Genomic DNA, 17582 nt, shown 5'->3' with positions numbered 1-17582 from the left:
AGAGGCTGAACAGGTTGGTGCTGTTTTCCCTGGAGCGTCGGAGGCTGAGGGGTGACATCATAGGGCGTGGATAGGGTAAATGGACAAGGTCTTTTCCCTGAGGTGGGGGAACTAGAGGGCATAGGTTCAGGGTGAGAGTGGAAAGATATAAAAGAGACCTAAGGGGCAACCTTTTCACGCAGAGGGTGGTGTGTGTATGGAATGAGCTGCCACAGGAAATGGTGGAGGCTGGTACAATTACAACATTTAAAAGGCATCTAGATGGGTATACGAATAGGAAGGGTTTGGAGGGATATGGGCCAAGTACTGGTAAATGTAACTAGATTGGGTTGGGATATCTGGCTGGTATGGATGAGTTGGACAGAAGGGTCCGTTTCCAGGCCATATATCTCTACGACTCTATGACTCTAAGTGACATATCTGTGGTTATTTCAAAAAGCCATGTAAACTTCAAAAATTCTAATCTTAGCGAGTTTTGAGGAGATTTGTAGCTCATGGCATCATGGTAGCCCACTAAACAGCAGCTAATGAACTTGAAAGACCTATACAGATAACAAGCAAAACTAATGTCATCTACAAAACCTTTGCAAGAACTGTAGCAAACACTACATTGGACATTCAGGCAGAAACCTAGCCAGCAGGATACATGAACATCAACTCGCCACAAAAAAAGACATGACCCACTCTCACTAGCACCCTTACATAAGGACAGACACCACTTCAACTATCACACCCATCCTAGGACAAGCCAAACAGAGAGAGGCACGAGAATTCCTAGAAGCATGGGATTCCAAATGGAACTCTATCAACAAACACACTGACTTGGATCCCATTTACCACCCCCTGAGAAAAAGAACAGGAAATGACATCACCAACCTAAGGAAACCCAAATGTATAAATAGAAAGTGTACTCCACCATCAGTGCTTCATCTGGAGGCTCACTGAAGATGTTACTTCGTATGGTGACAAAAAAATCTCAAAATGAACCTTCCAGCTCAGCGAGCAAACCTACATCCAGAAACTCTAATCCTATAGAGTACCATCTATGTATTTAGAGTGGATTGGAAGATTATGGGTTGGACCTCAACAATTTACTCCATTACTAGCCTCCAAATCTTTGGCTGCAGCTCACCTGGTCCTGGAGACTTATTAACATTAAGGACAGTCAGTCAGTCATTCTAATATTAGCCCTTATTCAATATTTAGCTTATCAAGTATTTCAATGACCTCCTCCTTCAGGACAACATCAGTAGTATCTTCTTAGTGTTTCTTTTAGGCTGAGAAATCTACTCGAAGGACCAATGTCAATAGGGCAAGAGCACCAAATAAAATGTGAGAAAAAGTGAGAAGTGATTCATTTGATGTATAGCTTGCACTATATCGGGGGGAGGGGGCAAGAGAGAAAGAGAGAGGCAGACAGACAGACAGAGAGTGCGAGCGTGAGAAAAAGAGAGAGAGATAGACACATCAAATGGTGAGTTTAACCCAAGGGTCATCACACATTAGGTGAGGGAAGAGGTTGAGAAAATGAGACCCTTTTCAGCTTGTGTCGGAATTGGACCCACAGCGTTGGCATAAGCCTGCATTGTAAAACAGCTGTTCTTCAATTAACCTCACACATGAAATCTCTCTCTCATGAGAAGTAGTCCCCTTATACTATAATGACTTTATTATGTGTTGGTTATCCACTATTGTGCCATCCTAATTCGATAGCGAGGTATGAGGGGGCTGTCAATTAATTCACAAGGCCTTCACCTATCATGTTCCTATTTTCCTGATCAATCCCATCATTACACTACAAGAACATAACCATCACAAATTCAAATAATAGTTATGAGCAAAAGGTAAACTCACCGTTGGTGTTAATGCAGAAGATGTTTGCTGTAAGTTCCTGGAACACCTCTTGAATTTCATTGGGGTCAATCTGAGATGCTATTTGGATGGAACAGAAATAAAATTTACCACATGATTAGCACAATAACCTCACTTAAAATATTCAAACTAAATTCTTTTGACTTTCTGAAAACGAAAAAGCCACATTTCTTTTAACTAGGTTGTTTCCAACAAAATAGCAGAGACACTTAAAATTGGATACAAGGGCATTAAATAACTGCATAATAACATCAAGGAGTCTGTTGTAATTGTAATTAAAACCATTAATAAAACTTCACTTGTGGCTGTAACTTAGCAAATACCTTCTTTTAAATCGTGCATTTGTTTTTCTTAAACGATATTTATGATTGGTCTCTACCATCAGGGGTTTAACAGTACTATGATCATTAGAAATGCAGACAGAACTGGGATGTTTGCACTTGGGAATCAAAAGCTAATGCGGCGCCACACTGAGTGACTGCTAAAGCTGCTGGAATTATTAATGCTGGAAGTTTGTGTTATTTTGGATCTGAAATTCCGATGGCATTGTGTTGCTGGCACCAGGAAGGACAGAGAATATTTCAGGTGGTGTCAGCATTGAACTTACCTTAAATTGTGTAATCAACCAACATGATTGTGAACCAACACTCTGAGGGTGTAGGGTGTCAAAGCCTTCTGCAGGCATCAGAATATGGCCCCAGATGGAAATATTATGCATCATTTGAAGAACTGGCATAGCTTGTGCAATGTCCAATGTCATTCCCAGTGACAAAATTTAGAAATAATGTCAAACAATACCACTTCCTGAAATAAGCAGATGAATAGTGGTAATACAAGACCTGAAAATGTGTTGCTGGAAAAGCGCAGCAGGTCAGGCAGCATCCAAGGAGCAGGAGAATCGACGTTTCGGGCATAAGCCCTTCTTTAGGAATGAGGAAAGTGTGCCAAGCAGGCTAAGATAAAAGGTAGGGAGAAGGGACTTGGGGGAGGGGCGTTGGAAACGTGATAGGTGGAAGGAGGTTAAGGCGAGGGTGATAGGCTGGAGTGGGGGTGGGAGCGGAAAGGTCAGGAAGAAGATTGCAGGTTAGAAAGGTGGTGCTGAGTTCAAGGGTTGGGACTGAGACAAGGTGGGGGGAGGGGAAATGAGGAAACTGGAGAAATCTGAGTTCATCTCTTGTGGTTGGAGGGTTCCTAGGCAGAAGATGAGGCGCTCTTCCTCCAACCGTCGTGTTGCTATGGTCTGGCAATGGAGGAGTCCAAGGACCTGCATGTCCTTGGTGGAGTGGGAGGGGGAGTTGAAGTGTTGAGCCACAGGGTGGTTGGGTTGGTTGGTACAGGTGTCCCAGAGGTGTTTTCTGAAACGTTTCAGAGAACACCTCTGGGACACCCAGACCAACCAACCCAACCACCTGTCTGTCTCTGTCTCAACAGGTTTCAACTCTTTTACTCATCATTATGAATTTCAAATTAACTTTGTTGCAAAACAATGTTTCTTGCACTGTAAACATATTGCTCTAAAATTTAAAAAAATATGTCCTGCATGAGACCAGAGTCACAGCCACAATCTGCTCCTATCAAACTTTCTTGCTGACTCTTTCTCTATTGGTAACCTCTGACACAGCCTAATCATATGGTCAGTTATAGGAAATTCCTGGACAACCAAAGAAGCCTAATTCTGAAAGAGAGAATTAGCCTAATAAAACAAGATCCCCCTCCCCACACACAAGGGCGGACTAACACGAGGATAAGTGCCAAGTCATATTTATGCAATGAGGGCCTGGCAAGGAGCACTTCCAGCTAAGGAGAATCCAACCATCTGCCCTTGAGGTTCAATGCATTGCCATTATTGTATTCTCCACCATCAACATCTTACCACAGCTACAAGGAGCCAAAGACTGGAAAATCTGTGATGAGTAATACAACTCCTAACTCCTCAAAAGCAATGCACTACCTTTAAGGCACAAGCAATGAACACAATGGAATACTTACCTCTTTCCTGCCTAAGTATAGTTCAACAAAGTCAAGATTTTTCTCACAAATCCAGCACAGAGCAGCAAGCCTGACTCGAACCACATCTCCCAATTTAAACATTTACTGCTTTTACAGCAATTTACTCAGCATCATTCAACACCACGTTGCAAGTATGCAACTTCCACATTCCAAAGAAGGGTGTCAAAGGCTGAGCAGAACAGCCACACACAGGTTGCTCTCTGCCCATACATCACCCTAAATTCAAACTATGCCATTGCTCCTTTACTGTTGGTGGACCAAAACCATGGAATTCCCTTCTGAACAACACTGTAGATTATTCCACATGAACCGCAGCATTTGAAGACAGCAGTTCACCATGACCTCCTCATATGTAAATGCTGACCTTGCCAAAATTGCACACATCCCATGAACAAAAAAAAAAATGAAATTTAACAGTCACTTTTTTTAGTCCAAGTGCACATGTAACATGGATGGAAATCAACCACTTAAAGGATCTTAGTTGTCACCTGTGGCTAAAATTGCATACAACTACAGTACATCCAAGTCTTCTTGATCACACAATGCATCATGAAATCCTCTGCAAAAATCAATCCCCACCCTTAAAACTGGACACACCCTTGACTCTCAAATGTAAATGTACTGCAATTTCAAATAAAACTCTTGTATTTTATTGAAAGCTTTCAAGCGCATCTTCAATTTATTCATAATGAAAAATAGCTGTTAGCTCCTGCTTTGTAAAATGCATTTTTTGATGTGAACTTAAGAGGCATTAAATATGAAGAAGATTCCTTGACTGCAGTGGCTGAAAAGAATATTGTTCAAATGTTTTGATATTTCATTCTCACGTTTTAAAATATAATGGGATGGGTTCAGCATTTAACTTGAAGCTCAAATGTGTACATTCTAAATTTTACAATTTCAAGTTCAGTCACATTCTAAAATAGTTGAGGAGATGTTTGAACTTACATTGGCATCAGCAAAATAAGCAAAACCTCTAGACTGTGTGACAATACTATAGTATTAAGAGGTATATGTTGTCCTTTTTTTCACAAATGGTTGATATAGAGGCGACAGGCAGATTGCTCAAAGTTAAAGTAAATAGCTTGTGTGGCCTTGGAATTTTTGTTTAAATAGTTGGAACAATAGAAGCAGCTTAAACTGTGGGCTCAAGCTCCCACAGAACCAGGATTTTTAGTTATAGCTTTCTGTAGTTGCAGGGATCTTGAGGCCGGATGCAGAAGCTCTTATTCCTCTCTCTGTTACAGGTAAAAGCTGGGGTTCTCTTCCTTCTGCAAGAGTTGCATGTGAAACAATCAATTTTACAGAATTTACCTTTGCAAAAGTGTATTTATGAGATGTTACTATATTGGAACAGTTAATTAGTAGTATTTAATGTATGTACTATTTTGTTAAGCATTTCGACAGAATTCCAGTTTCCTTTTATTTTTATTTTAACTGAGGAGTAAAAATAAATTGTGGTTTGCTTAATAACAAATAGCTTGACCAAATTGTATCTGAAATTCAATGCTTTATAATTACCTCTAAAATAAGAAAAAGTTGGGGTCTAGCTACTTTCTTAATATATTTTGAGGGGATTTAGTCTGGTCCATAACACCTATTCCCAAGTCAAAACCCAGGGCCCTCAAATTCAAACAAAGATGTGAACAACTTGTCTTCATTGAATTATATCTTCCATTATTATATTAAGAAGATTGATATGAATGAGAAATCATTACTCTGGAAGACAGCCAACTATCACTGTTACCATGAAGATATCATGTAAAGATGCTCCAAACTGGAAGACTGCCAAAGTTCTCTATCTTGCTTATCCAAGTGCACATATAGCTTTGAATATTCTAGTCAAACGCATTGTTGCCTCAGTGGAGCAAAACACAATGAAAACAGACTTGGTTGTTTGTTGAAGGGGAAGCTCTCAAATCAAGCATCACATGCCTGACATCCTTGCTCCAGGAATAGATAGCAGTATATTTGCAGCTGCCCTCATGATTGTACTGTCGTATGTGCAGAGACATGTTATATATCACAAAGAAGATGAAATGTCACAGCAGTTATGGAGAACTCAGTGCCTGGCCAAAGTGCCTTACCTGTTGCAAGAACTGCTCTCAGATGTGAAAAATATCTGTGCAGAGTAGTAGTTCAGAAAGCCAATGAGTACAAAAATAAACTGAGTACCATGTCTGACCTGTGTTGTTCATTTATCCTCTTCTTATTTCACTGAACTCATCTATTACATATGAAGAGAACTGCAAACATTACACCCTTGTTCAAACAATGGGTCAAAGGAGAAGTCAGCAATTATTAGCCAGTCAGTTGAACCTTGGTAGTGGGAGAGCTTTTAGAAATGATAATTTTGGATCAACTTAACAGACATTTGGACAAATACGAATAGAGGAAAGCAACACATATTTATTAAGGACAGATACTGTTTCACCACTTTCACTGAACATTTTCCTGAGATTACATAGGGGGTGTTGAAGGTACATTCAAATGTGAAAATGAAATTTCAAAACATTTTTGTGTGCGTGGAATTCCAGAAGGCAAAACCGGGTTTAGCAGTAAAATTGGCTGAGCAACAGGCAACATAATTGATAAACTGTTGCTTTCCATATTCAAAGCTGACAAATGTGGTAGGTGGCTTTAAATGCGGACTTTCAAAAAGGAAATGGACAGTGGGATTCTGCAGAGATCAGTAATAAGACCACTGTTTTTCATGATCCATATAAAAGACAAACCTGGGTACTCAAGGCATGACTTCAAGATTCATCGCACAAGCAAATCTTTGAAATATGGGGACCTTTGAGGGGGGATAGATATAAAATAGTAAAATGGATGGACAAATAGAAGATAGGCTTCAATGCAGATAATTTCAAAGTGATGTATGTTTGTAGACAGAATGAGCAAATGGAAAATAAGCCATACAATGCTATATTGTGATGAGAAGCAAATGGATCTGGATATTTGTGCACAAATCATAAAAGATGGGTGGGTGGTTTGAGAAAATAAATAGGAGCAGGAAGTATAAAAGCCAGGAGGCTCTGGACAATTATGACAAAACATCGGTTCAGTCTTAACTGGAGAATGCTATCCAGTTCAGGGCAACACACTTCAGAAGAACACAAATGCATTAGAGAGGATACAGACAAGATTCAAGACAATGATTCGACTGTCGAGAAGTTTCAGTGCACTTGCCAAATTAGTGAAGTTGGGATTGTTCACCTTGAAGAGAAGGATGAGAGCAGATTTGACAGAGATGTTCAATATCATGAGGGATCTAACCAGAAGGTTTCCCAATGGTAGAAAGGTAACGAACTGTAAAAGTCGAGAGTGTACTGCTGCAAAAGCACAGCAGGTCAGGCAGCATCTGAGGAGCAGGAGAATCGACATTTCAGGCATAAGACCTTGGGCTTAGGCCCGAAACATCGATTCTCCTGTTCCTCAGATGCTGCCTGACCTGCTGTGCTTTTCCAGTACCACACTCCTGACTCTGATCTCCAGCATCTGCAGTCCTCACTTTCTCCTAAAGACCTGAAGGACACAGATTTATAGAATCACTGAGTTATGCAGCATGAAAACAGATTCTTCAGTCCAACTTGTCTATGCTTGCCCATGTCCACTCCCTCCGTTCCAACCCCAACCTCATGATCAAACCGGCAGACAAGGGAGGCGCAGTGGTAGTTTGGCGCACCGATCTTTACACCGCTGAAGCTAGATGCCAACTCGCGGACACCTCCTCCTACTGTCCCCTTGACCATGACGCCACCTCACACCATCAAACCACCATCTCCCAGACCATCCATAACCTCATCACCTCAGGAGATCTGCCATCCACTGCCTCCAACCTCATAGTCCCACAACCCCGCACCACCCGTTTCTACCTCCTGCCCAAAATCCACAAACACGATTGCCCCGGCCGACCCATTGTCTCAGCCTGCTCCTGCCCCACCGAACTCATCTCTGCATACCTTAACACTGTCCTGTCCCCCTTAGTCCAAGAACTCCCCACCTACATTCAGGACACCACCCACGCCCTCCACCTCCTCCATGATTTTCGCTTCCCCGCCCCCAACACTTTATCTTCACCATGGACATCCAGTCCCTATACACCTCCATCCCTCATCACGAAGGCCTCCAAGCCCTCCGCTTCTTCCTCTCCCGCCGACCCAACCAGTACCCTTCCACTGACACCCTCCTTTGACTGACTGAACTGGTCCTCACTCTTAACAACTTCTCCTTCCAATCCTCCCACTTCCTCCAAACCAAAGGAGTAGCCATGGGCACCCGCATGGGCCCCAGCTATGCCTGCCTCTTCGTCGGATATGTGGAACAGTCCATCTTCCGCAGCTACATTGGCACCACCCCCCACCTTTTCCTCCGCTACATCGATGATTGTATTGGCGCTACCTCGTGCTCCCAGGAGGAGGTTGAACAGTTCATCCACATTACTAACACCTTCCACCCCGACCTCAAATTTACCTGGACCGTCTCAGATTCCTCCCTCCCCTTCCTAGACCTCTCCATTTCTATCTCGGGCGACTGACTCAACACAGACATTTACTACAAACCGACCGACTCCCACAGCTACCTAGATTACACCTCCTCCCACACTGCCCCCTGTAAAAATGCCATCCCATATTCCCAATTCCTCCACCTCCGCCGCATCTGCTCCCAGGAGGACCAATTCCACTACCGAACAACTCAAATGGCCTCCTTCTTCAAAGACCGCAATTTCCCCTCCGACGTGGTCGACGATGCTCTCCACCGCATCTCCTCCACTTCCCTACCTCCGCCCTTGAACCCCGCCTCTCCAATCGCCACCAGGACAGAATCCCACTGGTGCTCACCTTCCACCCCACCACCCTCCGGATACATCGTATCATCTTCTGTCATTTCCACCACCTCCAGACAGACCCCACCACCAGGGATATATTTCCCTCTCCACCCCTATCAGCATTCAGGAGAGACCACTCCCTCCGCAACTCCCTCGTCAGGTCCACACCCCCCACCAACCCCACCTCCACTCCCGGCACCTTCCCCTGCAACTGCAAGAAGTGCAAAACTTGCGCCCCCACCTCCCCCTTCGCCTCCCTCCAAGGTCCCAATGGATCCTTCTATATCCGTCGCAAATTCACCTGCACCTCCACACACATCATTTACTGTATCCACTGCATCCGATGTGGTCTCCTCTACATTGGGGAGACAGACCGCCTACTTGAGGAACATTTCAGGGAACACCTCTGGTACACCCGCACCAACCAACCCAACCGCCCCGTGGCTGAACACTTTAGCTCCCCCTCCCACTCCGCCAATGACATGCAGGTCCTTGGCCTCCTCCATCGCCAGACCTTAGCCACACGACGCCTGGAGGAAGAGCGCCTCATCTTCCGCCTAGAAACCCTCCAACCACAAGGGATGAATGCAGATTTCTCCAGCTTCTTCATTTCCCCTCCCCCCACCTTATCTCAGTCCCAACCCTCGAATTCAGCACCGCTCTCTTGATTTGCAATCTTCTTCCCAACCTCTCCGCCCCCACCCCCTCTCCGGCCTATCACCCTCACCTCCTTCCACCTATCGTATTCCCAGCACCCCTCCTCCAAATTCCCTCCCCCCTACCTTTTATCTCAGCCCGCTTGGCACACCAGCCTCATTCCTGAAGAAGGGCTTATGCCCGAAACGTCGATTCTCCTGCTCCTCAGATGCTGCCTGGCCTGCTGTGTTTTTCCAGCACCACATTTTTCAACTCTGGTACTCCAGCATCTGCAGTCCTCACTTTCTCCATGCTGACTAGATGTCCTAAACTGATCTCATCCCATTTGCCAGCATTTGGCCCATATCCCTCGAAACCCTTCCTATTCATGTACCCATCCAGATACCTTTTAAATGCTGTAACTGTACCAGCCCCACCACTTCCTCTGGCAGCTCATTCCATACTCTCTGTTTGAAAAAGTTACCTCTTAGGTCCCTTTTAAATCTTCCCCCTCTCACATTAAATCTATGCAATCTAGTTTTGGACTCCTCTATCCTGGGGAAAACACCTTGGCTATTCACCCTACCCTTCCCCCTCTTGATTTTATAAACCTTTGTAAGTTATCTTCTTAGCGTACAATGCTCCAGGGGAAAAAAAACAGCTTGTTAGCCTCTCCCTACAGGTCAAACCCTCTAATCCTGACAACATTCTTGTGAACCTTTTCTGAACGCATTCACGTTTAACAACATCTTTCCTGTAGCAGGTAGACCAGAATTGAACACAGCATTCCAAAAGTGGCCTCACCAATGTCCTGTACAGCCAGAACATTATGTCCCAAGTCTGAGATACTCAATGCATTGACCAATAAAGGCAAGTCTGCAAAATGCCTTCTTCACCATCTTGTCTACCTGTGACTCCACTTTCAAGGAACTATGACCTGCACCCGTTGGTCTCTTTGTTCTGCAACGTTCTCCAAAGTCCTACCATTAGCTGTATAAGCCCTGCACTGGTTTGCCTTACCAAAATAAAACACCTCACATTTATCTAAATTAAACTCCGTCTGCCACTTCAAAAGCTACTGGCCCATCTGATCAAGGTCCTGTTGTACTCTGAAATAACCTTCTTCACTATCCACTTCACCACCAATTTTCATGTCATCTGCAAACCTCCTCCCCATAACTCGTATGTTCACAGACAAATCATTTATATAAATGACAAAAAGTAGTGGACTGGTTGGAGAAACTAGAAGCTTCATGTGGGAAAGTACTTTCTGAATGCAGAGTATGGTTAGGACCTTGATTGTATTTACTGAGATTGTACATTCAAAATGGGCTTTCAAAAATAAATTAGATAATTATCTGATGAGAATAGATTTACATGGCTATGGCCAAAGTGGAGAGACTTTTGCTTTTGCAGAGACCTAGCATAGGTATGATGGGCCTAATGGCCTCCTTTTGTGCTGTAACCTTTCTATAATTTAGTTGAAATATCAACCTTTGAGCACAAAAATTTAACAGGAGAAAGTGAGGACTGCAGATGCTGGAGATCAGAGCTGAAAATGTATTGCTGGAAAAGCACAGCAGGTCAGGCAGCATCCAAGGAGCAGGAGAATCGACTTTTCGGGCATGAGCCCTTCTTCATGGATGCTGCCTGACCTGTTGCACTTTCCCAGCAACACATTTTCAGCACAAAAATTTAACATCAAATTCTATGAAAAGAAATTGAATGTAGAAATTACACCAGCCAACTTTGCTACCAATCAACTATAGAAATTTAAAATATAGAGACAAACAACACATAAACTCAAAATTTGGAGGCAGTCAATAATTTTGGAGGGTTTTTTTGTATGAAACAATAAGATTGCCTGATTTGAAATTTAATTCTACCTTGTTTCAAATATGGTACAAGTACTGAAAGGTAACAATGAAATTGATTGAGTTTCAGATTACACTTCATAGACTCTCATGCCTCTGTCGGGCATTTTGACACAATATTTAAACAAGAAAAGTCTCATTTGTCTACAATGACTATACAACTGAAGAAATTCAGAGCATGAGAGGGGTCAGAGATCATTAGAAAAGCTATCCTATTAGTTCTATTGTTCTGTTTTGTTTCTTTGAGTGTACATCCAATTTCCTTCTGCAGTCTGCTACAGAATCTCTTTTGACTATCCTTTCATGTAGTGCATTCCAGACTATTCCTCTGGTTCCTTTGTGAATCATCTGTACTCTTGCTACTAATCCTCCTAATGGTGGAAACACTTTCCCACTATTTACTCACCAAAATCATCCATATTTTGAGCACCACAATTAAATAGGAGAAAGTGAGGGCTGCAGATGCTGGAGATCAGAGTTGAGAGTGGTGCTGGAAAAGCGCAGCAGATCAGGCAGCATTCAGGGGCAGGAGAATTGACGTTTCAGGCATAAGCCCTTCATCAGGAATGAGGCTTGTTGGCCCAGCAGCTGAGAGAGAAATAGGAATGGGGTGGGGCTGGGGAAGGTAGCTGAGAATGCAATAGGTGGAGGAGAAGATGGGGGAGAAGTTGATAGGTCAGGGAGGAGTGTGGAGTGGATGGAGAGGTCAAGAGGGCAGTGATGAGTTGGAGGTTTGGGACTTGATAATGTGGGGAACGCGAAATTGGAGAACTGGTGAAATCTACATTAATCCCATGTGGCTGCAGAGTCCCAAGGCGGAAGATGAGGCATTCTTCCTCCAGGCGTCGGGTGGTAACGGCTTGGCGATGGAGGAGGAGTTGAACGCCTCGGGGCAATGTAATTGGTTGGTGCCAGTGTCCCTGAGGTGTCCCCTGAATCGATCCGCAAGTTGGCGCCCTGTCTCTCCTATGTAGAGGAGACCACATCGGGTGCAATGGATACAGTAGATGACATTTGTGGAGGTATAGGTAATAGTTTCCAAGAGGGCTGTTAAAAGTCAACTACATTGCTGTTAGTCTGAAGTCAGAAAAGGATACAGCACATCAGGGAACCAGATGAGTGTTTCATAACAAGTGATAAAAAGTCAGATTTTTAATTCCAAATTTTTATCACATTTAAACTTCACCAGTCATGGTGTGGTTCAAATCCATGTCCCCACAGCATCAGCATGGGATTCAAGAACTCTAGTCCAGTGACATTACCACTACACCACTGCCTCCCTTTGACACAACTTTGGATCATGTCAGCTTTATTTTGCACACTTGAGTTTCCACCTCATTCTGTCATGAAATCATGGCTCATCTGATGATCCTTAAATTCACTTCCTCTCTTTCCCCTATAACTCTTTATTCCCTCACAGTTTAAAAATCTGTGTATAAGTACCTATTCTCACCTCATTTGTATGAAATTTGCTGCTCTCCAACAAGTTGGAGAGAAAATAGATGGCAAAAATTCTCAACAAGAAAGTCAGATTGGAAACCTGGCCACTCCAGTTCACTGCTTGCTTCTCTGGGCATCCATGTTGGCCAGCGGTCCCCAATACCTCAGAGTATGCTCCCTGTGTATTGACTGCCTGCAGCCACCATGTCCTCAGAGGACTAGACATGTACAGCCTCACCACATCATCATAGCACACTTTCCAACTCACTTACAAGACAATTATCTACTTCAATGCTGAATTTGAATGTACCAACACCTTGCACTGTCTTCCTGCTTTCAGCCCACTTAGCATGTTGGCTCAGGCACTTGTCTCATGGATGGAGCAGGGTATATCTCAGGGTTCTTCATTTGCACTCTGAGCTCACTCACTCATTCTGAATGCTCACTGTATCTTGCCTTTTTGCACATAATGTGTTTCAATGTGTCAATTTCTAAATTTTATTAGACATTCATGATCACTAAAGTCCATTCTAATGGCTTGTGAACCATGGAGTCACAGAATCCCGACAATGTGGAAACAGGCCTTTCTGCCCAACATGTCCACACCGATCCTCTTTGGAGGGTCAGTGTGGAGGTTGGGCCGAAGGGCCTGTTTCCACACTGTAGAAATTCTATGATTCTAAAACCATCAATATAGTTATTTTGAAGCTCATGAGATCTTACATTGTGGCTGTAGTGGCGATATGGTCAATTGACTGCCTTGGGGGCACATATAGTGATCATGGGGATTGGAGGTTTCGGGGAAATAGTGTTATAAGGGGGGGGCATGGAACTTGCAAGTTTAGATGTTGGGAATGAGGGGTGAGATTGATAACTAGGTCAATAACCCAGAGAGCCAAGACAAGCTTGCCTATAAAGGTAGCAAATCCAAACTTGCCAGCCCATATCTCGCAGATAGGAAAATCTTCTGGAAGTGGGAGAAGCAGACAGATTCATGAGTGCCAAGGCAGCAATTGGCTTGATTCACAGTTCGCAAAACAGAGAGAAGATCCAACTCATTAACTCTGTTTCTGGTGTTGTCACACCTGCTGAGAATTTCGAATAGTTTCCATTTATTTCAGACTTCCAGCTTCCACAGTAATAGGTTCTGTGATAGGTTTGGGTTAGATGTGTCCAAATTTAACGATTGCTGTTAATAGTCTGATGAACTGCAGACACAGGTAACTATATGGAAATGTACTAGAATGGCAACGATCGACCTGGATCAAAAAAGGGGAAGAGTGAAAGTTACTGGTCCTGAGTGCAAAGTATTCAAAAAATGTGACACAAGGAAAAGAGGAGCGACAACAGGCCTGGTAGGGGGAAAGCAGTAAAAAGAGAATAGCCTGGAGCAGTTAGAGAAAGAAGCAATTTAGTCGTGTTGAGAAACATTAAGGTATTGGCTACTTGTTGTACCCAAATATTCAGAAGGCAGATAAATTAATTAGTAGTGAAATTACAGAGAGGTGCAGGAACCAAAGGACAGCAATAATATGAGAGTTGCATATTCCTCACTCCACATTAGTGAATTATGTGGTTTCCATATTATGGGCAGAAAGGAGGTGGAATTTGTGAAGGATTTTCTATGTTATGTTTCCTGCCCAGTGAAGGAAAGGCATATTGCTGGAACAAATATTGGGGGTAATGCTGTGGGTTAAAGAGAAAATGTACCTGGGGTAAAAAAAAATAAATTTAGACCAGTTCTGGTAAAGGACAAGGAGTAATCTAGAATAAAATACTTAACTCAATGGTGACTAGTATAGGCTAATTGTTATGGACCAAGTCAGATCTCCTCAAAATATTTCAAGAAAGTAGACTGGACCCTAATTTTGCTAGTTGTTTTAAGCAAGTGAATAGTGGATATTCCAAGAGTGATGCACTTAGCCAAACCACTTAATTTTTTTACAGAGGTGGTGGTGCTGGATGTTTTGAAATGCATAGAGGTAAATAAATCCCCAGGACTTGATCAGGTATACCCTAGAATGTTGTGGTAAGCTAGGGAGGTGATTGCTGGGCCCCTTGCTGAGGTATTTGTATCATCGATAGTCACAGGAGAGGTGCTGGAAGACTGGAGGTTGGCTAACTTGGGACCATGTCTTAAGAAAGGTGCAAAGGACAAGCCAAGGAACTATAGACCAGTGAGCCTGACGTTGGTGGTGGGCAAGTTGTTGGAGGGAATCCTGAGAGACAGGATATAGATGTTTTCGGAAAGGTAAGGATTGATTCGGGATAGCCAACATGATTTTGTGCGTGGGAAATCATGTCTCACGAATTTGATGGAGTTTTTTGAAGTAGTAACAAAGGGGATTGATGAGGGCAGGGGGTTGGACATGGTCTTTATGGACTTCAGTAAGGCGTTCGACAAGGTTCCCCATGGGAGATTAGTTAGCAAGGATAGATCTCATGGAATATAGGGAGAACTGTCCATTTGGATACAGAACTGGCTCAAAGGTAGAAGACAGAGGGTGGTGATGGAGGGTTGCTTTTCAGACTGGAGGCCTGTGACCAATGGAGTGCCACAAGGATCGGTGCTGGATCCACTACTTTTTGTCATTTATATAAATAATTTGGGTGTGAACATAGAAGAAAGTTTGCAATGACACCAAAAGGGCGGCACAGTGACTCAGAGGTTAGCACTGCTGCCTCATAGAACCAGGCTCCCAAGCTCAATTCCAGCGTTGGGCAACTGCCTGTGTGGAGTTTGCACATTCTCCCTATGTCTGCGTGGGTTTCTTCCGTGCTCTGGTTTCTTCCTGAAGTCCAAAGATGTGCAGGTCAGATGAATTGGCCATGCTAAATTGCCCATAGTGTTAGGTACCTTAGTCAGAGGGAGATGGGACTGGGTGGGTTACTCTTCGGAGGGTTGGTGTGGACTTGTTGGATCAAAGAGCCTGTTCCCACTCTAATCTAAAATTGGAGGTGTAGTAATTAGACAGTGAAGAAGGTTACCTCAGACTACAATGGATCTTGATCAGATGGGCCATGGGCTGAGAAGTGGCAGATGGATTTCAATTTAGATAAATGTGAGATGCTGCATTTTGGAAAAGCAAATCAGAATAGGACTTATACACTTTATGGTAAGGTCCTAGCGAGTGTTGCTGAACAAAGAAACTTTAGAGTGCAGTTGCATAGCTCCTTGAAAGTAGTGTCACAGGTAAATAGGATAGTGAAGAAGATGTCTGATTTGCTTTCATTTATTGGTTAGAGTTTTGAGTATCGGAGTTGGGAGGTCATGTTGTGGCTGTACAGGACATTAATTAGGCCACTTTTGGAATATTGCATGCAATTCTGGTCTCCCTCCTATTGGAAGGATGTTTTGAAACTTGAAAGGGTTCAGAAAAGATTTACAAGGATGTTGCCAGAGTTGGAGGATCTGAGCTCTCAAGCAAGGCTGAATAGGCTTGGGCTGTTTTCCCTGGTGCATCGGAGGCTGAGGGGTGACCTTATAGGGATTTACAAAATCATGAGGGGCATGGATAGGGTAAATAGACAAAGTATTTTCCCTGGGGTGGGGAAGTCTAGAACTAGAGGGCATAGGTTTGATGTGAGAATGAAAAAATATAAAAGAGACCTAAGGGGCAACTTTTTCACACAAGTGTGTTGATAGAATAAGCTGCCAAAGGAAGTGGTAGATGCAGGTAGAGTTACAACATTTAAAAGACATTTGGACAAGTTCACGAACAGGAAACGTTTAGAGGCATATGGGCCAAACACAGGCAAATGGGGCTATTTGGACCAATGACTCTATTTCTATGCTGTTTGACTGTATGAATCAAGAAGCTTGACATCATCCAGGTCATGGCAATCCATTTGAAAGATACCATACCACACTCGCCCCCTCTACCACCAACACTCATTAGCAGAAGTAAAGATGCACTGCACAGCTCTTTAGACAGAATTTTCCAAACCTACAAACATGATAATCTAGAAGGAGAAGAGGAGCAGATGTATGGGAATACCATCATCTGCAAGTTCCGTTCCAAGCCACTCACCATCTTGTCTTGGAAATGTATTCACCACTCCTTCAGTATTACTCAGTCAAAATTCTGGATTCCTCCCCAATAATGTTGTGGATCTACCTCCAACAAATGGACTGGAGCAGTTGAGCTGGACAGCTCACGTTGCCTTCAACAATCACACAACATCAGGTTATAGTTTGACAGGTTTATTTGAAATCACAATCAACCTGTTGGATTATAACCTGGCGTCATGTGATTTTAACTTGATCCACCCAATCCAACACCAGCACCTCCACACCTACTCAAGAACAACTAGGGGTAAGCATTAAATGCCAGTGGTACTCATATCCCATGAATCAATAAACAATAGCAAAAATAAGTTCAATGCATCAATTAGGTTTTGGAATCAATTGACAGTGGCAGAAACAGATTCTGTACTTGTTTTCAAACAGGGAATGGAAAATAAAATGAAGCAGAATAGATTGCAGAACTATGAGGAAAAAAACATAGCTGGGGACCTAACTGGGCTCTTCTTTGATGAGTCCAGTAACCTAATATTCTGCATTCAGGAATAGATTGTTAGTCTGATGACTTGCCTTTGCCCATTGAGTTCTCTAGCTTCTATCATTTCAATTATGTCTTCAATCTTTTACCTTTCTGAAAAAAGGTATTAGAATTGGGACTTATGATAGATTGCCTTCTTCTGGAAATAAGTTTACGACACATCAAATTTGTCAGGGTGACTTGACGAAGGTTTGACAGTCTAAACAATTATATTTCCATGTAACATTTTCTCTTTCAACCAGAGTTAATTTGTCCTTTTAAACTCAGTCCACAATGCATTTTTAATTTTATTTTTTTTCAGTTCCTGTTCTCTTGTTTAATGTTTATTTCACTCTAACCATGGAAAATTTCATAGAT

At 43.0% G+C, this 17582-nt stretch overlaps 1 protein-coding gene across 5 annotated transcripts in view; it reads right to left on the bottom strand.

Moving 5' to 3' along the window:
• Positions 1–17582, bottom strand: part of tsnare1 (T-SNARE Domain Containing 1) — a 912841-nt gene that overhangs the window by 633629 nt on the left and 261630 nt on the right. For all 5 annotated transcript variants that reach the window (XR_015757044.1, XR_015757042.1, XR_015757043.1 and 2 more), the window contains one exon: positions 1855–1932. Coding sequence is in view for 2 of the 5 variants with exons in the window: in XM_087986629.1 (XP_087842755.1) it covers positions 1855–1932 (78 nt within the window). In the remaining 3 variants the exon portion in view is untranslated. The remainder of the gene's footprint in view (positions 1–1854; positions 1933–17582) is intronic.

Source organism: Chiloscyllium plagiosum, unplaced genomic scaffold (genome assembly GCF_037043375.1).
Source record: "Chiloscyllium plagiosum isolate Xiang-an unplaced genomic scaffold, Cpla_swu_hap1 HiC_scaffold_4, whole genome shotgun sequence".
In the NCBI taxonomy this organism is placed as follows: Eukaryota; Metazoa; Chordata; class Chondrichthyes; order Orectolobiformes; family Hemiscylliidae; genus Chiloscyllium; species Chiloscyllium plagiosum.
Note: the sequence above shows the minus strand (reverse complement) of the source record. Positions and strands in the feature narration are given on the sequence as shown.